The following is a 26404-nucleotide window of genomic DNA, read 5'->3' as shown; positions in this document are numbered from 1 at the left end:
CTCCACGGGTTAAGGATTACACACTGACAATCCAGCCTCTAGACCATAGTTTCCCAAAGTGGTCAATACCGCCCCCCAGTGGGCGCTGAAGAGTTTCAGGGGGGCGGTGCGGGCCGCGGAAGCGATTGGGGGGCGTTCATGCTGCCCAGGGGGGCGCCCCCGAACGGAAAAAAACTAAAATATTAGATAATACAAATAGATTTATACCTGAGTCTGAGTATACGGTTTATTTATGTTTCCTAACTAAAACAGTATTTTGAGGAATGAATTCTCAGCAAGCTGGAAATCGTTTTAATACCTTCATTTGGTCCTAAAATAAATGCGTGTAATCAGAGTTTGCTCAATTCCAGGAGGTGTGCATAAATTTTGTGAGCCTTGGATGTTCAATTTTTCCTTGGATTTCCAAACCACTCGATGTAGAAGGAATCATCAATTACAATGTCACTAGAGTCGTCGAGAGAAGAGTCGTGGAATGTATGGGACCCAATACATTCCACGACTCTTCTCTTTCCAAACAGACTCACCAGCAAGATTTTGTGGATCAGATACTGGCGAAAAAGAATTTCGGATTTTAACAGAATTATACCAAAAAAAGGAAATTCAAAGTGGCAGACAATTTTACAAACTAATACAACGAATTCATATTTAAGGTACTTTTCGGATCCTCAAATATCAATTTTTATCATGTTTAGTCGAAATTTTCCGTCAGACCATAGAGAAAAAAATACATAGAGTGCTCACTCCATACATCTGTTTTAGTACCAAAAAGACTATTAGCATCTAGCATCGAGTAGCGGAACTATCAGTACTGCTACTTGACAATAGATGTAGCCACCGACCGGAAAGTCTTATGCTGTTGAGATAAGACTTTCCGGTCGGTGCTACATCTATTGTCAAGTAGCAGTACTGATAGTTCCGCTACTCGGTGCTAGATGTAGACACTGAAATTAATAGTCTGAACTGATGTATGGAGTGAGCACTCTATGTATTTTTTTCTCTATGGTCAGACGTACCGTTTTCGAGCTTCAAGCAAAAATGTGATAATGAGCTAGAATTCTATGCACACCAGCCTCCACCTCCTGGGATTAAGCAAACTCGGATTATACGCATTTAAGACCAAATGAATGTTTTAAAATGGGTTCCAGCTTGCTGGGAATTAATTCCTCGGAATGCTTTTTTGGTAGGAAACACAAATAAACTGTATGCTTAGGAATACATCTATTCGTATTATCTAAAATTCTAATTTAATTGGCCCAAATATCAGTCTTAACAAGTTGAAAAAGTTATTAAATTAGGTCTTCGTTGTAAGTCTTTCAGACCAATTCGAACGTGCCCCTGGCACCTGGCATCGAACCGTAATAAGTATCGGTAGACATTCATGGTTACTCCGTGAATTAAAAATACGTTAATACCGCTTTTATTCCGTGATGGTGGGCGCTGAAATTTTTTTTTACACCTAAGTTGGGCCACCCAAAAAAGTTTGGGAACCTATGCTCTAGACTGAGCTTAGGCCAATTCTTTCATGAAACCGATGCTGCCAAAAATACGGGGGTGCGGGGGATGGGGGGAGCGAATCCCGTGCCGTGATTGGTCCGTTCAAAGACACGGACCAATCACGGCACGGGATTGACTCGAAGATGGAGTAACACTACCGTAGGTATGTGTGGCAGAGGGGGTAGCGCGATGGATTGTCTGTCGGAATACAATATGTCCAAATTTGTGCAACAATATAGGTTTATATTCAAATTTCGTCAAGTGGACGAAAACTAGAGCTGGACGAAAACTAGCACAATGACTACGGCCTATGACCTATACCTACCTATAGTTTTCAGGGACCCAGAGAAGTGCTAAAGCGTCTATTGGCCGGAGTTGCAAGCGTCCATAGGCTGCGATATCCGCTTACCAATAACTCGGAATTTGCCGATAATTATTTACAAATTACAGATACTGGGAGAATGCACACGTGAAAACTTGAGTCTATGTCATTCACCGCTATCGGTAGTCGCATAGTCACGCAAATCATTATGATTGCGTCAACAATAAATTAATATGCGTACATTCTTACCACCACGGATGACCCCCTCCCCCTCACTTTCGCCGCCAGAAGTGGGGGGTGGACATCAAGAGATCACAATAGTTAATCTGCAACTGTAATACTATAACCGCCGCAACGCACCCGCCTCTCTTAAAAATATACGCGCGAAATAAGCGAAGTTGTAACCTAGAAACCGTGAGATTCGGCTGACTTTGCATAATAGAGCCCAGCGGCCATTTTTATGTAATACGATGTAATAAATAGTTACGCAACGATCATTTTGACCTCATAATTTGGCGGGTTGCGAACAGTCCGCCGCCATGATAGCACACGCTCGCGCGCTTTCTCATTGACAGTTCAGTGTTCGAAATTTGAATTTGTGCCAGTGACATTTAGTGCAGTGACTTGGGATTTTAAAAAAGTAAGTTTTCCGCTGTTGTGGCTAGCCTGGTTGTGTTTTTTTTTCGAATGTGAAAGTCATCGGTACGGAAATGTGCCGCGTTTTTTTATGAAGCGTATGTAGGTATGTATGCTGTGATATCGTAACGTAAAATTACATAGTATTGCCCAATTTTTCTCTGCTCGCTTCCGCGGTCTTGATTGCTTGACATTTAACAATTTTGAAATGTCGACAGCGTTCTTGTTTAGATGAAAAAATTGATTGAAAATACCCACTAAAATACCTAATGGATTATATGAGCGTTTTTCGAAAAACGTGTAGCTATAATTATTTCGGTAGTTTCTAATATTTTCGTTTATTTCTATGTAGAATAAAGTGTCAACTTTTGATTGAATAAAGGAAATCACATAAAAAAGAGAAGAAACACAAGAAGAGAGTGTACCTACTCCCATATTAAATGCCGGCAACGCACTTACAAGCCCTCTGGTGTTGCGGGTGTCCATGGGCGGCGGTAATCGCTTACCATCAGGCGATACGTCTGCTTGTTTGCTTCCAATATCATTAAAAAATAAGTAGGTACACCTAATTTTTTGCCAATGCTGCATAGATTACAACACACAAGATACCGCTTATGAAGACTGATCATACCGGTCGCTAAAATGAGCTCTTTAAAATGTAGAATACTAGGTACGCCGCAAGGCGCAACACTGTTGAATCCTACGCCATTTTACACTATGTACAGTCAGCATCAATAGAGTTAGACTAGACCATGCTAAAGGATGACTCACGTTAGACCGGGCCGTGTCCGGGCCGGAGCATCCATAGCTTCGTTTTCTATGGAAAGCATCACATGATCACCGGTCATCTGTCCTAGAAAAGTAAGCGCCGGAAGCTCCGGCCCGGACACGGTCCGGTCGGCCCGGTCTAAAGTGAGTCATCCTTAACTTGGCAGTGATTTTGATAGCAGAGACTGTGCTAGTGTTATTAAAAAAAAACATCATAATTTCATAGAAGTTTGACGTTTTAAATAACACTGGCACAGTATGGTGCTATCAAAATGGCTGCCAAACTTAGCTTGGTCTATTTCTAGTAGCAGATGAATATTTCTAGTAGCAGCTCCAAAACTATCTGCCATCCTGGAATCGATCAATCAATACATATCATAAACAAAGTCCCCTGCCGCGTCTGTCTGTCTGTCTGTATGTTCGCGATAAACTCAAAAACTACTGATCATATTTTCATGCGGTTTTCACCTATCAATAGAGTGATGCTTGAGGATGCTTTAAGGATCATCAATCAGCCGTCATACCTAAAAATAACATGTCGGACGCCTCGGCCCGGGCCCGGACCGGTCTAGCGTGAGTAATCCTTAACTCCCTGTCCGTCAGCCGGTGAAAAACGTGACTATCTATATGAAAACGTGTTATTTACCGATTCTCTGCTCTCCTCGGCGTTGCAACACTGATTTGATCACGTAGGTTCGCGAAACGACAATCGTTACACGAATAGTGGGGTAATCATAATCATATGATAAACATTAATTACAGATAAAATAATAATATCTGGCAATCCGAGCTTTGCTCGGAAAACATATACTGAAAAACTCACAATACGCGTTTTGCCAGAGATAAATAGACCTAGCCAGATCGATTTTTCGCCCCCGAAAACACCCATATAGCAAATTTCATCGAAATCGTTAGAGTCGTTTCCGAGATCCCCGAAATATAATTATGTATAAGTATAAACAAATAAATAATATACAAGAATTACTCGTTTTAAGGTATTAGATTAGATTCAGCCTATATACGTCCCAGTGCTGGGCACAGGCCTCCTCTCATGCGCGAGAGGGCTTGGGCTATAGTCCCCACGCTAGCCCATTATGGATTGGGGACATACACATCTGAATTTCTTCGAAGATGTATACATGCAGGTTTTCTCACGATGTGAGATTTGCTCACGAAACAAATGAATTTTAAATATGGAGGCCACACTTTTGGGGGGTAAATGAGCAAATTAAAAAATAAAGTTTTTCAAACTATATAGTGTTACATATCAAATGAAAGAACTCATTGTAAGAATCACAAATATATATATTATAATTTTAAGATAAATAGTTTAGCAGTTATTCAAGAAAATAGGCAAAAAATTGCCCTTTATCTCCGAAACTACTGGGTATAAACTTTAAAAAAAAAATACACAAAATAGTTCTTTACCTATAGATGACAGAAAAACCTATTAGAAATGTGCAGTCAAGCGTAAGTCGAACTCAATTATTTCTAGTTTTTGATCCGACCCCTACGGGTTTTTAATAAACATTTCACTCACATTTCACATAAGAAATAAGTACATTGTTAAAAATTGTGTAATGTACGGAACCCTTGGAACGCGAGTCCGACTCGCACTTGGCCGGTTTTTTTAATTACAGATGTAGTGCATCATCATCTATCTATTATATTATAGAGTATAGATATACTAATATTACTAATATAGGATATACTATAGGATAACCTTACGAAAATCCTGAAAAGTTTACGGTTTCAGTTTTAGGACTAATTACAGTAATTACAATATGACAAACAATACATTATGACTTAAGACTTATGTTAATGGATAATATGGGAAACAAAGGGACCTCAAGTAGGTACCTACATACAAACATGATACAAAGTTACAAACAGACAGACGCGTCGGGTGACTTTGTTTTGTTGTATAAAGTGTAAGTAGTGATAGTATCATCTCGATTATAGTAACAAAACAATGTGGTCAGATTCAACCGCCGAGACCTTGGCCCGCTGCCGGATTACATATGACTTATGACATAATAACACAACTTGTTGCGTGACCTGCGTAAATGTGTAGGCATCAGCGCCGTGTTCCGACTTTCAAGCTATAGGTATAGTAATAGTACATACATACTTACATATAATCACGCCTATTTCCCGGAGGAGTCGGCAGAGACCACGGATTTCCACTTGCTACGATCCTGAGATAGGTACCTGTTCCGCCTCCGTTATAGCATAAATGTAGTCTGTGGTTATAGACTCGGGCTTAGGACTTTCCGTAGCAAACCGTTGTTCTAAAATCCTTGGAGCCGCCATATGTGAAATTTTCGAAGTCAAAGTCAAAAAGTATGATGTCATATTAAATACCTATAATGATTTTTACATACTGTCACATCGTTACTGAGTTAATTTTAATCGAACGTAATTAATTTTATCATAAACCTATATAATAATACTAATTACTTACTGAGCACATGTGATGCTACAATATTATTTATCTAGTTATAAAATGCATTGTAAATTAATATATTACATTATACTATTTATATTAGGTAAATGTCTTTTTTTACTTTATTATAATAGGTATATTATTTTACAACCAAAAATTCCATAGAATATAGAACCACGCAAAAAGTCCTAAGCCTAAGTTATAGTATTAGTAGTAAAACACTTTATTGTACAAAAATAAACATAAAACATGAAAAAACACATCATTTGTACAAAGGCGAGCTTAAACCCCTTTCAGGGATCTCTTCCAGTTCTATATAACAAGTGAATTGAAAATATTTTTGAAAATAGGTACCTACTTATTGTAAAAAGACACGTCAAGATGTTTACCTTTTTTCTAATGCTAAAATAACTAACTATAGATTCCATCAAAGCTCAATATTTCCTATATAAATTAAGATCACTTTTATGTAGGTATCGAGAATTGTAATAAAGTTATTTTTAATTCCTTGTCAATATATGCATACATTTATATCCTAATATGTTAACGAACTTAATTAATATTTAATAAGATACCTATTCTAAGCGATGAGTAAAGTTAAGGTCACTTAAAACTAGGTCACAATAACGTGTGCTAAATTTCACTTATAGCTGGTCAACCAAATCTTGTCAGTAAAAAAGCGGCCAAGTGCGAGTCGGACTCGCCCATGAAGGGTTCCGTATTTAGGCGATTTATGACGTATAAAAAAAAACTACTTACTAGATCTCGTTCAAACCAATTTTCGGTGGAAGTTTACATGGTAATGTACATCATATATTTTTTTTAGTTTTATCATTCTGTTATTTTAGAAGTTACGGGGGGGGGGGGACACACATTTTACCACTTTGGAAGTGTCTCTCGCGGAAACTATTCAGTTTAGAAAAAAATGATATTAGAAACCTCAATATCATTTTTGAAGACCTATCCATAGATACCCCACACGTATGGGTTTGATGAAAAAAAAATTTTGAGTTTCAGTTCGAAGTATGGGGAACCCCAAAAATTTATTGTTTTTTTTCTATTTTTGTGTGAAAATCTTAATGCGGTTCACAGAATACATCTACTTACCAAGTTTCAACAGTATAGTTCTTATAGTTTCGGAGAAAAGTGGCTGTGACATACGGACGGACAGACAGACGGACAGACGGACAGACGGACAGACGGACAGACGGACAGACGGACAGACAGACAGACATGACGAATCTATAAGGGTTCCGTTTTTTGCCATTTGGCTACGGAACCCTAAAAAGGCGTGTAATTCAAATTTTCTATGGGACGATATCCCTTCGCGCCTACATTTTTCAAATTTGCCGCCTTTTTCTACTGTCAAGATCTGGTTGACCAAGTATAGCTCTACATACCGAACGTATAACAATACAGTTCCTTGTACTATTTTTTTAAATATGAAATTATTTATTTTCTGTCCATGGTCAGCTTCCGGACGCCCTAAGTCACAAAATTAAAAAAAAAACTACTTGTCAGTTAGCCAGGAAAAAAAAGCGCTGATGGCCTAGCGGTAAGAGCGTGCGACTTGCAATCCGAAGATCGCGGGTTCAAACCCCGGCTCGTATCAATGAGTTTTTCGGAACTTATACTGTACGAATATCATTTGATATTTACCATTCGCTTTTCGGTGAAGAAAAACATCGTGAGGAAACCGGACTAATCCCAATAAAGCCTAGTTTACCCTCTGGGTTGGAAGGTCAGACGGCAGTCGCTTTCGTAAAAACTAGTGCCTACGCTAATTAGTTGCCAAGCGGACCCCAGGCTCCCATGAGTGGCAAAATGCCGGGACAACGCGAGGAAGATGATGACTTGTCAGCTAGCTACAGTACCGTCTTTACCATAAGGGCACATGGGGCCCGTGCCCGGGGCCCCCATCCTCAGGGGGCCCCCAAGGACAGACAGTAACAGTATATTTGATTACCCATAATAAATAGAAGATCATAGTAGTAAAATGTTAGTTTAATTAGCTTTCTTTACTTTGCAAAAGGGCCCCCAATTCTTATGTGCCCAGGGGCCCCAGCATAGTTTAAGACGGCCGGCGAGCTAGTAGCGTAAATGATGAAAACTTGAATCTGCAAAGTGAAGAAATAGAAAAGTAGTGCATCTAAATAGCGGTATAATTAAAGCATCTTTTCGGTCGAGCGGCCAAGCGCAACGTTACACCATAGGTGTAAGCAGCAAAGTATAATGCCATATTATCTAGTATCTACACATCATACATTTTCAAATGGGGTCAGAAAATGAATAGAAATAAAAAATAAAAGTACTTATAACTTTTATTTTAGTACTTAGGTTTCAGGTATTTTTTTTTATATAATTGTAAATATTGTAGGTACCTATTGCTAATAAAACATGATCATAATTCGCCAAAAAAACTCAAGTAATCTAAAATACGACCGATATTTCTAAGCATTTATACACAAACACATTAAAGGAAAAAAACTAGAAAGTGCATCCTTTGAAAGCGCTGATCTTCCGAATCCGAAGAGACTATCTGGTGAAAAATTGAACAAAAATGGTACCAAAAAATCAAAAATTCAACAGTAATCAAGAAACAAAAAAAAAATCACAAACAGTGGAAACTACATTGCTTATTACAGAAAACGCTTGGAATATATGGGGCATTATCTATGAAAAGGGACCTTATTGTCGATGCCCCTTACGCGGCACTCCGTCGCGCGGCATTGTATTTATATCGGAGGATCGTTAATAATGGCGTAAGCGCCATCGACATTAAGGTCCCTTTTCACAGATATCGTCACATATAACTTACTCAACACTTTGTCTGTAATGTCTGTGACGTCTGTTAAAACCGCAATCACGCTAATTATTTTACAAATACGAAAATGACACCTTCAACTTGGTTTTCATCTGAATCAGGGATGTTGCGAATATCCGCATCCGCATCCGCAACCGCGGAACTTCCGCATTATTTTCAACATCCGCATCTGCATCCGCATCCGCATAAACTCGATGCGGATTTAATGTGGATGCGGATGTGGAACAGGTTGGTACAGGAACGTCTTAGCATCGGCGCAAGTGCTAGTCTGCTAGGTAATTTAGTCATTAGCCAAAAAAACCTATTAGAAATTAGCAGTCAAGCGTGAGTGGGACTTAATGTACGGAACCCTGGAACGCGAGTCCGACTCGCACTTGTCCGGTTTTTTGAAATAAAAATTACTAAAATGTAATATTTGGCGTTTTTTATGTACCTATCTTGACATCCGCATCCGCATCCGCGGATGTGAGCCATTCAAAATCCGCATCCGCATACGCATCCGCATCCGCGGATGTCAAAAAATCGGCATCCGCAACATCCCTGATCTGAATGTTTTGTATTGTTGTGCACTTGACCTGAATAAACAAACCTGCACGTTTTTCTGTTTACGTGCAAGACGTACGGCATAAACATTGTCGGCCTGTTTGACTCTATGTAATGCTATGACACCCATGATGCATGTGTATTATGGCGTGCCAAAATATATTATGAGGGTTACGATGTTTTTCTTCTAAATTATAATTCTGATTTAATGTTTTTTTTTTATGAAGACTTTTAAGTTCATTTTAATTTGTCCTGTCACCTTTGATTGTTTGTTCCTTTCGAATTTTCTCAAAGGCTAGCTGGAAGAGATCCCCTTTCGGGATAACTTCGCCTTTGTACCTACATATATATTTTTTACCTTTTTTTGTCTGTTTTGTGTAAACTTGTTACTTATACATACATACATATGTATAGTAAAATACGAGTAGGTATATTGCTCATATATATATATGTAGGTTTTTGCACATATAAAAACAACTCGCACTACCGTGATTTCTCCTAGTTCTAATTTTACTTCAGATAGTGTTACAACGTGCGCACGTAACGGTTTTTCAAAAATACTTAGGTATTTAGGTACCTAATAGGTATTTTTTTGTCGAAACTTGCCCTCATAAGTTCGCATCATTTCATAACCCTTTTGTTTTGAATCTTATCATTAAATCTACATATTTTTTGTTCACAGAATGTGCTGAACTCCCACAATGGCGACTCTCGACACCAATAGTAACATTATCGAAACGCTGGACATGAAAATGGAGAACAGGAACGCACAGGAAAGCGCGGACAGGAGCAGGAACTTAAAACAGGAGAAACAAACGGTGAAAACAGGAAGCATGAAGGAGAACGTTCTAATTCGACAGGAAATCGACAGGAATCAAGAGATAAACGGAAATATGGAACAGGAAAACAGGAATTTGGAGATTATAAATGATTTGAGCAGTAAAAAGTTGGAGGAGTGTTTGGAGTGTAGGAAAGATGAGAGGAAATTGACAGAAATACAAAAGTTTTATGATGGGAAGAATGTGATGATTACCGGCGCGACAGGTGAGTTTAATCCGTTTTTTCTGATAAGAGTCCGTACCACGAGTCACTGACAGTGTCAAATCTGACATAAACGCCATCGAGAACGTAAATTAACTTTCTATACATCTCGTTCGCACTAATATACGAGTACGAGAGTATAGAAAGTAAATTACGTTCTCGATGGCGTTTATGTCAGTGCCAAACTGATGGTAGCCGTACTGGATATTTTTCTGGATAACAGTGTAAATAGTGTGTCACCTGTCTTTAATTTTCTAATCTTACATTTATCTTTGTTTTAATAAGAATCATATTAGCGCCTAAATTAGTGCTTTCAATCCAGATTTTTTGACAGAAAATTTTTTTTACGGATCGTCACGTTCTAGTGCAGCGGTCGGCAACCTTTTAGCAGCCAAGGGCCACATAGTAGTTAACAAAGTAGACGCGGGCCGCACGTTGTTAAGATTTATGATTTTATCAGACATTGTCGTTTGTCAATATTACATACAAAATAGCCAGGGAGGCTCGCGGGCCGCAAGTGACAGGTTCACGGGCTGCATGCGGCCCGCGGGCCGCGGGTTGCCGACCGCTGTTCTAGTGGGTACTTTTATACTCGTATGTAAGTAACTACGTAATGCAGCGGAAACTCAATATCCCACACAAAATTAAAAGCCTTTTTTAACAAGATCAATAGAGCGGATTCGCTACTATTAAAAAAATACAAAAAAAATAATTACGAGACAAAAAGTTTAACTTAATAATTTTACACCAATTGGTTGACCTTGACCTCATAAGTTCAAGGTTGTCGTAACGTTTGTTCATTTTAATTTTAACCTAAATGATGCTTTAGAACAAGGGTCTCCAAACATTTTTACCCGAGGGCCATATTGCGCCTCAGAATTTTCGCGCGGGCCACCCTCGGCGCCGAGGGGGGTGTATCTGGTTGCTGCTGTTAGGGCTGAACATCTGGAGCCTGGCTCCCGCGGGCCGGATTGGAACGCTGTCGGCGGGCCGGATTGGAACGCTACGCGGGCCGGACTAGGCCCGCGAGCCGGGGTTCGGAGAGCCCTGCTTTAGAAAGCAAAATGGGGCATTATCTATGAAAAGGGACCTTATTGTCGATGGCGCTTACGCAGCACAGCGTCGCGCGGCATTGTTAATAATGGCGTAACCGCTATCGACAATAAGGTCCCTTTTTATGTATAACTCCACAAATTACTTTGATTTTTTTAGGGTTCCGTAAAAAGGAAAAAAAAATAACGCTATAGGATCACTTGTCTGTCAGTTTGTTTTTTTCTGAAACATTGTGTTTTAAATATTTTTATTTTGACGGATTTTGTTTTATAACATTGTGCTTGACGATGTGTACGATAGTTGGCTCTATTTTGTCAACAATAAACTGACTTTATTAAGTTTTTTTTAATATATTTTATTTCGTCATTAGATCTTTTTTCTGACCGATGTTGCAATTAGGGATGTTGCGGATGCCGATTTTTTGACATCCGCGGATGCGGATGCGGATGCGGATGTCAAGATAGGTAGGTACCTACATAAAAAACGTCAAATATTACATTTCAGTAATTTTTATTTCAAAAAACCGGCCAAGTGCGAGTCGGACTCGCGTTCCAAGGGTTCCGTACATTAAGTCCCACTCACGCTTGACTGCTCATTCTCATTTCTAATAGGTTTTTTTGGTTAATGACTAAATTACCTAGCAGTCTAGCACTTACGCCGATGATGCTAAGACGTTCCTGTACCGACCTGTTCCACATCCGCATCCGCATTAAACTCCGCATCAATTTTATGCGAATGCGGATGCAGATGCGGATGTTGAAAATAATGCGGAAGTTCCGCGGTTGCGCATGCGGATATTCGCAACATTTTTTATTACCATTGGGAGGAGGGGTAAAATCAGGTTCCCTAGTTAGTCATAGGGGTGACCGGACTGAAAAGGTTAGGAACCACTGCTCTACAGTCTACACCATGAAAATATGTTCTATTATAATTTCAATATATATGGTACACGTGCATACAGATGCTTATAATAAATACTTACTGTTATTTTTGTAATGTTTAATTTCTCGGTGTTTCTCAAATTAAAGTACCGTTTCTGTAGCCGATAAAAAATACTAATGACTTTTTAATATTCAAAGAATATGTTTATTCGTTTTAGTTGAAACACTATGTACAATTTGTACACATGTACAGTCAGCAATAAAATCATTACTTACATGCCCACAAGCTGTTAACTATTGCCCACAGGAGAGAAAAATGTACAGTTAGCGCTAACACACTAGTTTTCTCTCCTGCGGGCAATAGTTAACAGCTTGTGGGCATGTAAGTAATGATTTTATCATAGTTCTCTAAATAAAAGGAGGACCTTTTCACGTGGATAAGGGTTAAATAACAAAATTAACCTTTATAGCCCTTAACTCTTGTGTATGTCTACAGGAAAAACGATAACACAGTAATCTGTTTGACCGGCATACGTTTCTATTAGTCCATCACTGACTCCAATGTTAAAGAAATGTACTGGACACAAGGTCGATAAAAAGTGTCAGTCAGCATTGATAGAATTTTAAAAAGCAGAAACGTGGTCTACATCTAAAATAGTCTGTGACCTCGACCCCATTATTTTTAATTTTCAGAATGCATCGCAGTATGTATCAAGTATATGTAGGTACATGTAGTATGAATGTAGGTACATAGTTAGGTCACCGGTGACAGCGGGCAATCTAGACTGCGAGTTAGGATAAGGTAATATACTTGGTCAACCAAATCTTGACAGTAAAAAAAGGCGAGAAATTCAAATTTTCTATGGGACGATATCCCTTCGCGCCTACACTTTTCAAATTTGCCGCCTTTTTCTACTGTCAAGATCTAGTTGACCAAGTATAAATTATTTTTTTCGTAACTGGTGCAAAGGTTGGCCATCGCTATCCAAAGTGGCAACGCGGCCAGTGTGATGGGCACCTTTGAATCCGGTACAGCTCGCTGAGGTCTTTTTGATTAGTTTATTATTGTTTTGTTTTGTTATTTTGCTACTAACCAATGATATGGATAATGTGTCTGAAATAATTTTGTTCAATTTCAATTATTAAAAATAATGGAAACTCGACCTTCTTACAAAATTTTCTCTATCCTCGACCCAATTTCTAAATACATAAACATTGTACCTATAATCTATTTTAATCGATCATCTGATCGCAGGATGTGATCGTCATAATACATAATTGCAACGCAACCGGACATATCCCAATAAGGCCTAGTTTCCCCTCTGAGTTGGAAGGTCAGATGGCAGTCGCTTTCGTACAAATTAGTGCCTACGCCAATAGGGTATTTGGCTGTATTTAAAATAAATTATTTTACACCATGCGTGAAATAAAGCACCAGAAGATTAATCATATAACATGCATATAACACAGGGAATCCTAGTGCAGGCATTTGTAAATTATGTCTATAAATTCTTAGTCTTTAAGAGCAACAGTGGGTTCTATACTTCTCTCAATAAATTATTTGTATTTGTATTTGTATTCTGTATTTGTATATATCTATAGCACTGACTACAGTTCTCCATTCTTCTCCAGGCTTCCTCGGCAAGGTTCTGATGGAGAAGCTTCTCCGTTCGTGTCCCGGCGTGGAGAACATCTACCTGCTGGTGCGGCAAAAGCGGGGGAAGGACATCTACACGAGGATAGAAGAGATTCTAGACGATCCTGTAAGTTCTTCATTCTCCAGGCTTCCTCGTGAAGAAAGCTTCTCCGCTCGTGCCCCGGCGTGGAGAACTACCTGCTGGTGCGGCAAAAGCGGGGGAAGGACATCTACACGAGGATAGAAGAGATTCTAGACGATCCTGTAAGTTCTTCATTCTCCAGGCTTCCTCGTGAAGAAAGCTTCTCCGCTCGTGCCCCGGCGTGGAGAACTACCTGCTGGTGCGGCAAAAGCGGGGGAAGGACATCTACACGAGGATAGAAGAGATTCTAGACGATCCTGTAAGTTCTTCATTCTCCAGGCTTCCTCGTGAAGAAAGCTTCTCCGCTCGTGCCCCGGCGTGGAGAACTACCTGCTGGTGCGGCAGAAGCGAGGGAAGGACATCTACACGAGGATAGAAGAGATTCTAGACGATCCTGTAAGTTCTTCATTCTCCAGGCTTCCTCGTGAAGAAAGCTTCTCCGCTCGTGCCCCGGCGTGGAGAACTACCTGCTGGTGCGGCAGAAGCGAGGGAAGGACATTTACACGAGGATAGAAGAGATTCTAGACGATCCTGTAAGTTCTTCATTCTCCAGGCTTCCTCGTGAAGAAAGCTTCTCCGCTCGTGTCCCGGCGTGGAGAACACGTGCTGGTGCGGCAGAAGCGAGGGAAGGACATCTACACGAGGATAGAAGAGATTCTCGACGATCCTGTAAGTTCTCCATTCTTCTCCAAGCTTCCTGTTGGAGAAGCCGCTCGTGCCAAATGCGGCGTGATCACAATTATTCATTGGCGCTAGTGAGCACGTTGATGGACTCTTAAAACGACCTGGGCTATAACCGCGAAAATCGACATTCGTAAATTGCGGGATTTTTTCTCTTTCACATCTTACTTTTGCATAATATAAATTTTATTGCCTTATTCAACTGACATATTTCTGTTATTATTAAATATTTTTATGGTAATTACTCTTTATAATGAAAAATTGACATATATTTCATATTTATATTTATTGTGAATTACTGACTTTACTATTACTACCCTGACGATCCTTTTTGGGAGTTTTTGGGAGATAAAATATTAAATTATATAATGGTTTATGGAATTCTTGCATGTTAGTTTTTAGTTTTTGACGATTGTGATGTAAATTCTTATAATTTTGGCTTAGGCAAAGTTGTACTGTAATTTATTTCATGAAATAAATAATCTAATCTAATCTAATTTGCCGGTTTTACGGTAGCCCCCTGTGAAAAAGCTATAAATTTCGCAAATGCAAACGCACATTTGTCCGATTGCTCATGATTCATTTGTTTTGAATGGGCCTGCCATACATTTCATATTTAGTCTTGCGGCATGGATGTCTCAATGAGACGTGGCGACCATACAAATATGCAGTGTAGGTGCATTGCATTTATCAATCGATAGGTTGTGGAAAATTCGCGAATGAACCGTGTGTCTGTCAGATACAATACAGTCAGCAGCAGAAGTTACTAAGCGGGCGAGGAGTTCACAATTACCTTGTCACGCTCTTGTTCCCTTAACAATAAAGTCGCGTCAAGATAATTTTGAACACCTCGCCCGCTAGCAGCTTCCGCTGCTGACTGTACAAGGTTCCTACGAGTTGACACTTGACGTTTGCTACGTTAGCGACTGCATGAAGTCGATCGCAGTCCATCACACTCGTACTGTGTATTGGTGCGATCGAGAGGAAATGCGATCGAGTTTACGCAGTCGCTAAGAGTATTTGCCAACTCATGGTGCGGCTACTGGTCTAGAATGTACATACAAGATTTGCCTGTCAAATTACAAATATCATAAGCGTGACGAAAATCGAAATATGTCAAGTGTAATTGGAAGTTTTGAATGCACTAGTAGTAAATTGGGGCATTATCTATGAAAAGGGACCTTATTGTCGATGGCGTTTACGCCGCACAGCGTCGCGCGGCATTGTATTTATATCGGAGCATCGTTAATAATGGCGTAAGCGCCATCGACAATAAGTCCCTTTTTATAGATAACGTCACAATTGATCAGAACTGTGATCGTAACCACAAGAAAACCTAGATTTGGATGGTAGCCTGTCTATTTCATAACCTTGAGGCCCTTTAATCTGAGCTGTGGTTTACCATAACTATCATCATCGTGGTAAATCGTGTTTCAGAGTACCTTCAAAATGGTTACAGTCGAGTTAAACTTTTAATCATTTTCGGTCATTAATTGCGCCTTGAACCAACGGATATGATGGTCGTTCTTGTCGACGCGACAGCGTGATAAAATGATATCCGTTACCTAGTTTCTATCCCGCGGTGTTAAAAAGTGACAGTTATTTTATCACGTGGATAAATCCATAACTAGCAGTACGGATATGATGGTCGTTCTTGTCTACGTGACAGCGTGATAAAACGGTGTCCGTCACTTTCTTTCCCACGGTGTTAAACAGTGACAGTTATTTTATCACGTGGATAAAGATGGATAAAGCTATCCATAATAGGCTGGCAGAACTAATAATGTCCGCAACTTGACGCTAGAATCACTAGATGTCGACTACGAAATAACTCGCGTTTGGAGTTACCACTCTTTCTTTACTTATATTTCTCTGTGGCTGTATGTACCCACGTATACGTATCCACGGTGTATCAAAGTGGGTTGAGTACTTTGCTTTATTTAAATTTTAAACATCAATATTAAATATTATACTTTAATATGCATCTGTTTTCATCACTGGCATTGAACCATATTTGTTTATTGCACTCGAACAGAATCAATATGTGTCCATTTTATTTGACCGTAGGGCCCTTGGCGATGTTGACACAAGACACGAGTGTTTTCTTTGACATGCTCATGTCATGTTTAAGGTTGTGTCAGTAAATATGTCAAGGCAATGTGGGTTTTCCTTCTAGGTAAAAGGTACAGTCAACCAAATTGAATACTGTAAAATGTGCATTGACCTCCGATTGGGGGATTGTGCTCCGACAGTTTTTATACAGCGTGCCTAGTAATTGGTGGTTAGAAGGTTATCCATTAATTCCTGGGCATCCTGTATATGATAACTATATCACAACCACATTTAGGTGTTATAACATGATAGTTGTGATGGTCTACTTTAAATCGGCACATATATCAACATACCTGTATCAAGTATGATCAAGTTTATCACATAAATACAATTATTTAAAAGTTTATATTAAGAGAAGGGTTGCCAACTATTTTTTGGTGGAATATAGTATTTTCCAGAATAAGGCATCAAAAATATAGTAATTTCAAAAAAATATAGTACTTTTAGATAAAATACTAAACATAAGTGTAAAATACGTTTAATCGGAAATATAGTATTTTAGCGTGCTATATATTTTTCCAAAATTATACAGTACAGATAGCCAAAATATAGTACAATACTATATAATATAGTACGGTTGGCAACCCTAATTAAGAGTCGCCGGCAAGCTTGGCCGCGTTTTTATTTTAGGGTTCCGTACCCAAAGGGTTAAAACGGGACCCTATTATTTTAGGGTTCCGTACCCAAAGGGTTAAAACGGGACCCTATTACTAAGGCTCCGCTGTCCGTCCGTCCGTCCGTCCGTCCGTCCGTCCGTCCGTCTGTCCGTCCGTCTGTCACCAGGCTGTATCTCACGAACCGGGATAGCTAGACAGTTGAAATTTTCACAGACACAGCGGCAACAGAAATACATCAGTATTTCTGTTGCCGCTATAACAACAAATACTAAAAACAGAATAAAATAAAGATTTAAGTGGGACTCCCATACAACAAACGTGATTTTTGACCGAAGTTAAGCAACGTTGGGCGGGGTCAGTACTTGGATGGGTGACCGTTTTTTTTGCTTGTTTAGCTCTATTTTTTTTAGGAGAACCGAGCTTGCCTTTAAAAGAATTTTGGAGCAAAGTAGGCACATTTTATGGTAGTGGGCCACATACCTAGATAACACCGGTAGCTCAGGAGCAAATATTAAAGTGTTTTCATTGTTCCCAGGTATTCGACAGGCTGAAGCAAGACGTGCCGAAGTTCCGGCACAAAGTAGTGGTGATGCCGGGAGACTGCGAGGCGGTGGGGCTCGGCCTTTCACTGTCTGACAGGCAAATACTTACAGAGAAGGTAGGAATTTTGAGTAGTTTTGCTTAAGAGCCAACAGGAGTGGTCATTTCTCCATACAAACGTACTCGACTGTTTCCTCCGTGGGTTTTGAAGCTAGAGCAATGATTTTTTCAACACAGATTAATATTGTCAATATCTGTGTCGGACCGGTTTGCTTTTTTTGATATTTTTGTTTTTTAAGGCGCTAGAGCCCTTCAAAAATGGCCAAAATGGCCTAATTGACTATGCCGCAATGAGAGGCGTGCTATTCAAAACTGATATCAATTAGTCAAAAAAGCAAAACGGTCCGACACAGATAATGTCATAATCATTTAGATTTCCAAATTTGGTTACGATTGGTTAAGTTTTGGAGGAGGAAACAGTCGAGTACGAAACCTCGATTTTTGAGATTTTTACGCAGGGTTTTTCGCCTTGTCCTTATCGCACTAGTTTTAGGAGCCGCTTCCGTTAGCGAGACGGGTATATTTACCTAAAATATTTAAATCTTAGCTCCTGTTGGCTCTTGTCCCCGGCTAGCTCGGTTCTTCATATAAACGCTCTAATTTATAACGAGTAGCTAGTTTGCACTGAAACTTTTTACTACAGTAGGATAAGGTATATCTATGTCTGTAATTAGTTTATGTAGCTTCAGATACCATAGTTAAGAAAACACAGCGAATTTAAGTTTAACACTGATTTAAACTTTCACGATTTTTACACATTATTAAATTATACAACGGGACTTAATCGCGTATCTAAGTTTTAAGATTTACCTCCGACGTTTCGAGGACGGCGTTGTCCCCGTGGTCTCGGAGAAGACAAAAGAAATCGTCGGAGGTAAATCTTAAAACTTAGATACGCGATTAAGTCCCGTTGTATAATTTAATAATGAATTTTAGTTTTTCATACAAAACTTGTTTTTGCTCTATTTTGTTTGTTTTATAAACTAGCGGGCTCAGCACGGTTCCATTTTTATCGACTATCACTATGCCCGTCATTTTCGCACTTACATACTTGAATAGAACGTGACAGGCATGGTGACAAATGATAAAAATGCGACCGTGCTACTAGGGTAGAGCTATATAAACTAATTACAGGACTAGATATACCTCATGTCATTGTATGTGCAAAGTTTAATTACAATACAACGCGTAGTTTTAAAATGAGAACGAAACTCCGTTTGTATGGGAAGGTGAAATTCGGCCGAGCTTGCCGGCGACTGTCTTAACCCTCTACTTTAGACCAGGGATGTTGCGGATGCCGATTTTTTGACTTCCGCGGATGCGGATGCGGATGCAGATTTTTAAAGGCTCACATCTACGGATGCGGATGCGGATATCAAGATAGGTACATAAAAAACGTCAAATATTACATTTTAGTAATTTTTATTTCAAAAAACCGGCCAAGTGCGAGTCGGACTCGCGTTCCAAGGGTTCCGTATATTAAGTCCGACTCACGCTTGACTGCTAATTTCTAATAGGTTTATTGGCTAATGACTAAATTACCTAGCAGTCTAGCACTTACGCCGATGCTAAGACGTTCCTGTACCGACCTGTTCCACATCCGCATTCGCATTAAATCCGCATCGATTTTATGCGGATGCGGATGCGGCTGTTGAAAATAATGCGGAAGTTCCGCGGTTGCGGATGCGGATATTCGCAACATCCCTATTGCTTTAGACACACACTACGGAGACATTTATTCTTACAAAAGCGACTGCCATCTGACCTTTCAACCTGTAGAGATAACTATATACAATGTGCAAGTAGTAGAACATTCGCTGCATTCGCAAAACCTTCACAAACTTCTGGAAACTTTAATGAGGAAACTCTCATCCAAGTTTCCACATGGAAAGTTCCCGTTCAGATTAGGGATTAACTATTGCTAATTAAATGTTGTTAACTGTTCATTTAATCATTTAATCATTGCAATCATGTACAACATTATAAGTATACAAGGTACACATATGTGAACATGAACCCGGACAGGGTATAGCAATTAGTTTTAATCTTATACTAAAAGTCTTATTACAATAAATGCTCGTAGTTTATAATACAAAAAAAAAATAACAATGTATAGAATTTGCATTACATAAACCAACAATTACTCTAATTAGGTCTTAGATATATTTGCAAGATTATGAAAAATAGACCATGTAAATTGTGAAAGTATGGACATAAGATTGTTATTCCTCCAAAAATTCGGCTATTGAATAGTAGGCTTTATTTATAAGTAGTTGTTTCAATTTATTAACAAATGTATTATAATTTTCTTCTGGTTTAATTTGTCTGGGAATGCTATTATACAGGGTGTAATCTAAAACGTGATACAAGATAATCAAACCTGAATCTTTTCATGATTTTGAACAACTTTTACTATGGGGTCAATTTTGTAATATTAAAAAAAAATTGAGCTGTTCCATAGAAATGGTCAAGGAGAGGTAGACAAAAATGTATGGCAAAGATTTTTTTTATTGTTAATTATGTGGATAGACCTGTAGTATGGACTTTTTTTAAACATCTCTATTTTGGGTTCCGGTAAGGCTAAATCATGATTTCGGCGAGGATTTGTATTGGATTCATAGAGGTTAATATTTTTACGTACAAATTTGGCTGTTTCTAATATATATAATGAAGGGAAGGTTGACGACTGTTTCATTTAACATTGCACCAAACTGTTTGTCTTCGTTAAAGAGTTCGCTAAATTTTATTGTAGGATTGGAGAGTTTCATAGTCATACATAGCTTAGTAAACCGCGCGGCGCGCAGGGCGACATTGATCAGTCTGTCAAGTACGAATAGTGCAACTGGCACTTAGTTTAGTACATTTACGTCACATTGCTAGCAACAGTAACTAAGTAGTAATTTTTCGTAGGTCCAAATTTTTAAATGATTACCCTATTTCAGGTGAACGTGGTGTTCCATTCGGCGGCCACGGTCAAGTTCGACGAGCACCTCCGAGCGGCGCTCGCCACGAATGTTCGCGCGCCGCTACATCTGCTCAGGCTCGCGAGAGATATGAAGGACTTGAGCGTGAGTTTAAGTGTAAGGCCTGAGTGGACGCTCTTGTTGTGCGTGCAGCGGGGCGGGGCGTGCGGCGTGCATGTTAAACAAATGCGCACGTATAGGAGCGGCCTTAGTGCACGCTGCTCACATCACGCGCGAGCCCGCAGCCACGCTGCACGCGTCGCCGAGCGAGCGTCCACTCAGGCCTTACACTTAGACTCAATTTTTTTATACCAACTATTTATATTTTTTGGGTAAAAACGGGAGAGAAAGAAACTCCACTGTCCGTCTCTGTCTGTCACCAGGCTGTATCTCATGAACCGTGATAGCTAAGACAGTTGAAATTTTCACAGATGATGTATTTCTGTTGCCGCTATAACAACAAATATTAAAAGTACGGAACCCTCGGTGGGCGAGTCCGACTCGCACTTGTCCGGTTTTCATTAATCGGCGGCAAAAGTCATAAGGTCCACAGAATACAATACAATATACATATTACTTTTATTATTGCACACCTCAATCTATGCCTCAATACAGAAAACACAATTTAAAAGCAACTGTAGAAAAGGTGAACAACAGTTTTTTTGGTAAAAAGCGATCTCTTCCAGACAACCTATACTATATTGATATTTGGGGCATTATCTATGAAAAGGGACCTTGTTGTAGATGGCGCTTACGCCGCACAGCGTCTCGCGCCATTGTATTTACATCGGAGCATCGTTAATAATGGCGTAAGCGCCATCGATAATAAGGTCCCTTTTCATAGATAACGTCACATTTGATGTTTGTTTGATGTTAGCAACTTTTGCTGCTGACTGTACCTATGTAGGTACAATATATGAATAACCACACTAGCGCTCATATCACTGTAATTCCTCATAATTTCCAGGTGTTCATGCATGTCTCAACAGCGTACTCCAACTCACACCTGGAAGCGGTTCAGGAGCGGTTCTACCCCTGCGCAGCCAGCTGCGACCACCTGGAGACGGTGATAGACAAACTGACAGATGAACAGATCAACCAGATGTTACCCACGTAAGTACCTTCCCTTTATCAACTTCCACCTGGAAGCGGTTCAGGAGCGGTTCTACCCCTGCGCAGCCAGCTGCGACCACCTGGAGACGGTGATAGACAAACTGACAGATGAACAGATCAACCAGATGTTACCCACGTAAGTACCTTCCCTTTATCAACTTCCACCTGGAAGCGGTTCAGGAGAGGTTCTACCCCTGCGCAGCCAGCTGCGACCACCTGGAGACGGTGATAGACAAACTGACAGATGAACAGATCAACCAGATGTTACCCACGTAAGTACCTTCCCTTTATCAACTTCCACCTGGAAGCGGTTCAGGAGCGGTTCTACCCCTGCGCAGCCAGCTGCGACCACCTGGAGACGGTGATAGACAAACTGACAGATGAACAGATCAACCAGATGCTACCCACGTAAGTACCTTTATCAACTTCCACCTGGAAGCGGTTCAGGAGCGGTTCTACCCCTGCGCAACCAGCTGCGACCACCTGGAGACGGTGATAGACAAACTGACAGATGAACAGATCAACCAGATGCTACCCACGTAAGTACCTTTATCAACTCCCACCTGGAAGCGGTTCAGGAGCGGTTCTACCCCTACGCAGCCAGCTGCGACCACCTGGAGACGGTGATAGACAAACTGACAGATGAACAGATCAACCAGATGTTACTCACGTAAGTACCTTCCCTTTATCAACTTCCACCTGGAAGCGGTTCAGGAGCGGTTCTACCTCTGCGCAACCAGCTGCGAGCACCTGGAGACGGTGATAGACAAACTGACAGATGAACAGATCAACCAGATGTTACCCACGTAAGTGATCTTTTTAACGATTTCCCGGTTGCATCCCAAACTCCGCTACCTACTCATTTTTGACTAAAACAACTGCCTACTGACCCGTAAACCAAAATGGTTACGTAATGGTTAACCAGGTCTTAATTTGCAATAAATAATTCCTTTTCATTTCTCATGCTCTGAAAGTGGGTCATTGCTGTTCTATAAGGTACAGAAAATGATACGTTTCTGCACTTTTTTAAATTGTTTTACGATAAGCATTATAAGCAATTGAAAGTTTGGGTTTAACTGGATTTGTTATACAATTTCCATTCTGATATTTGACTCCCGATTCTACGAGCGCCTTCTGCGACTTTCCAGATTAGAAGTAGCACGCTCTTCTCTTACCACTACGCTACCAATGTTTTTCTGTAATGTAATGTAAATTCTCTTATTCTCATAATTATTTCAGCATCCTAGGTCCCTGGCCGAATACCTACACGTTCACCAAAGCACTGGCGGAGAAAGAGTTGAGGAAAAACGCTGGAGACCTTCCGCTGGGCATCTTCAGGCCTGCGATAGGTGAGTAACAAGAAAAATACAGAATGAGTAATTTTATACAGATGTGCAAAATCATTTTCCATCGTATTTTCACGGACGAATGTGTCTATTTCAGTCAGTCTCCGTACAAAAAGTACTGAGGTTGACTGAAGTAGCATGACAAATACTCGAACGTTTCCGTAGTTTCCACCGAGGCACACCAAACGAGAATGTTCGGTAATTGGCAGCACATTATAATAATATTAAAGTTTAAATTAAATTTCTAATTTAAATACCAACTAAAAATATAAAAAATAACTACTTACTAAAACCCGTCCCAGGCTGTCCCTGACGCAAAGGTGCCCATCACGCGCGCTGCGTTGCCACGTTGTATTGCCTTTGCATCAGGAAAAACCCGGAGCGGGGTCAAGGCCCCTCTCACTCATTTCTAATTTTGGAGCAAAGTAGGAATATAATATTTCACCGTACTATTTACTGTGTATTTTGTTTGATGTCCAGGCTTTTTGCACGGCTCATGGCACGGAGACCGCTTGGCTACTATCCCAAGAATTGGCGTGGCACTAGTTTTTACGAAAGCGACTGCCATCTGACCTTACTGTATGTTTATATTTACAGTAACATCAACTGCGAGAGAGCCGCTAGTATGCTGGCTGGACAACATGTATGGACCCACAGGAGTTGCCATCGGCACTGGTGGGTATCACTACTTTTTAGGGTTCCGTACCTCAAAAGGAAAAAACGGAACCCTTATAGGATCACTCATGCGTCTGTCTGTCCGTCTGTCACAGCCTATGTTCTCGGAAACTACTGGACCAATTAAGTTGGAATTTGGTACGCATATGCGCGAACGCGAGTCCGACTCGCACTTGGCCGGTTTTTTAATCACTAGCTCTGCCCGCGACTTCGCCCACTATGTATATATGTACGGGTCAAATCTTGCCAGTTAAATTTGACCCACTTCCCGGTTTCCGATGAAGCTGAAAGTTTGCATACCTTAATTGACAATGTAATATTATGGTACCATCGAGCTGATCTGATGATGGAGACAGGAGGTGGCCATAGGCACTCTGTGATAAAACAACGCATCTAGAATTGTATAACGAGTATTAGTTGCCTGTGGTGAGAAAAGTACAGCTTAAAAGCTTGTACGCGTCGCCATCAGATATATCGAAGCAGCCAAGGCGCTCACAAATATCTGAACTCGCCTCTATTCTCAAGGCGTTAAGAGTGCGTGTCAGATATTTGTGATCACCTTGGCCGCTCCGATATATCTGATGGCGACTGTACCAAAAATGAAATTTTTGCCAAAAACTTATTCTTTTAACCTTTTCAACGCTTTTCGTCCCATGCTAAAATGTGGCTTATACGCCAAATGGTTGCAATATGAAGAGCGAAAATAAACCTTATCTGTCAGCAGGAAAATTGCTTTGACAGCGTCCGTCATAGCCTTTTTAGTGGCTGTTGGCGTCATGGGCACGACAGCACTCGACCACTTTAGTGGCTCTTGGCGTTGAAAAGGTTAATACAGAAATCCGCAACTCTTGTTTCAGTAACGGGTATCCTCAGAACCCTGCAATGCGACGAGCAAGTCACAGCGGACATCGTGCCGGTCGACATGACGGTCAACTGCCTCATGGTGGCCGCTGCCAACGTTCACAAAATTTACAAGAGGTACTCGTATCTATGAGAGCATTTATCAGCCTAGTTTTGTGTCGCACTGCTATCGATTCTCGTAAAATTTTATGAGGGTTCAGTAGTTCGTTTATTTTTCGTTTTTAGGGTTCCGTACCTCAAAAGGAAAAAACGGAACCCTTAATTATAGAATCACTTGTGCGTCTGTCTGTCTGTCTATCCGACTATTCGCCCCCTTTATCTCCGAAACTACTGGGTCTAAAATTTAAAAAAAAAATACACAATATAGTTCTTCACCAATAGATGACAAGAAAGCCTATTAGAAATGTGCAGTCAAACGTGAGTCGGACTTAATCTACGGAACTCTTGGAACGCGAGTCCGACTCGCACTTGGCCGGTTTTTGAATACCTGTTTCAAATGGCAGAAATTCGCATAAAGGACTTAAGTGACAGTAGAGTACCTATATGGCACTTAAGGGACCCATTAACAGTCCGTCGGACGGTATCGGCCTGTCAGTTAGAACAAAAAGTTGACAGTTCCGAACAACTGACAGGCCGATACCGTCCGGCGGACTGTTAATCAGTGGGCCCCTTTAAGACCGTTGCGAGTTCACTGTGAGCCACTCTTAAGTGGACCCGGGGGGACGGTATCGGCCAGTCAGTTGTTCGGAACTGTAGACTTTTTGCTCTAACTGACAGGCCGATATCATCCGGCGGACTGTTAATCAGTGGACCCCTTTAAGCTTATAAAGCTTATCGCTAGGTCTACAGCTCACAGAGCCACTAATTTGACCAGTAAATAATTCATTCATTCTTGTCCAGGTCACCGCCCCCCGAACCCCCTATCTTCAACTACGTCAGCTCCGTGGAGAACCGCATCACGTGGGGCGAATTCATGACGCACAACCTCAAGCATATAGACAAGAACCCCTTCTCCAATGCTGTGTGGTAAGATTTTATTATTATGTGGTGAGCGTTCCGACTCATTCCGACTAGACTATTTAGCGAACTTCACGCGCACGCAGATGAGTTTTGGCCGAAGGGTATCAATTAAGTTCTGGCGGTTCCGTGGCTACCTCTCTCCGCAAACTCCGCGGAGAACACACATGGGACGAATTCATGACGCACAACCTCAAGCATATAGACAAGAACCCCTTCTCAAACGCTGTGTGGTAAGATAATTAATTATTTTGTGGTGAGCGTTCCGACTGAACTTCTAGCGAACTTCAACGCGGTTCCCTGACACTTTATCACATAAAAATGAAAACTCCGTGGCGAACACACGTGGGGCAGTTCATGACGCACAACCTCAAGCACAATAACAATAAGCATATAGACAAGAAGCCCTTCTCAAACGCTGTTTGGTGAGTCAATAACATTTACAACTTACTTATTCCTCTGGCGCAGCGACACAAAGTGTCTTGGGCTCTATTACAACTGTTCGCCACAGATCCCGGTCCTGTGCTGTTTCTCGCCACCTGCACCCGTCTTTTTCTAAATATGTTAATAAAAGAGGGACGGGTAGTCTATCTCGCCGCGAGATACTGTCGCGCCAATCATGTGCTGGCTGGA

At 40.6% G+C, this 26404-nt stretch overlaps 1 protein-coding gene across 1 annotated transcript in view; it reads left to right on the top strand.

Annotated features, from left to right (window-relative positions):
• Positions 1 to 2529: 2529 nt before the first annotated feature.
• LOC134660522 (fatty acyl-CoA reductase wat-like) overlaps positions 2530 to 26404 on the top strand; it is a 28490-nt gene continuing 4615 nt past the window's right edge. The window contains exons 1-10 of the mRNA XM_063516296.1: positions 2530 to 2558; positions 9716 to 10077; positions 13641 to 13771; positions 17732 to 17854; positions 20739 to 20864; positions 21727 to 21872; positions 23112 to 23221; positions 23816 to 23893; positions 24751 to 24871; positions 25655 to 25780. Of these exons, the coding sequence (XP_063372366.1) occupies positions 9735 to 10077; positions 13641 to 13771; positions 17732 to 17854; positions 20739 to 20864; positions 21727 to 21872; positions 23112 to 23221; positions 23816 to 23893; positions 24751 to 24871; positions 25655 to 25780 (1304 nt within the window). The 5' untranslated portion in view covers positions 2530 to 2558; positions 9716 to 9734. The remainder of the gene's footprint in view (positions 2559 to 9715; positions 10078 to 13640; positions 13772 to 17731; positions 17855 to 20738; positions 20865 to 21726; positions 21873 to 23111; positions 23222 to 23815; positions 23894 to 24750; positions 24872 to 25654; positions 25781 to 26404) is intronic.

Source organism: Cydia amplana, chromosome 27 (genome assembly GCF_948474715.1).
Source record: "Cydia amplana chromosome 27, ilCydAmpl1.1, whole genome shotgun sequence".
Lineage (NCBI taxonomy): Eukaryota > Metazoa > Arthropoda > Insecta > Lepidoptera > Tortricidae > Cydia > Cydia amplana.
The sequence above is the reverse complement of the archived record's forward strand: the minus strand, read 5'-3'. Positions and strand labels throughout refer to the sequence as shown.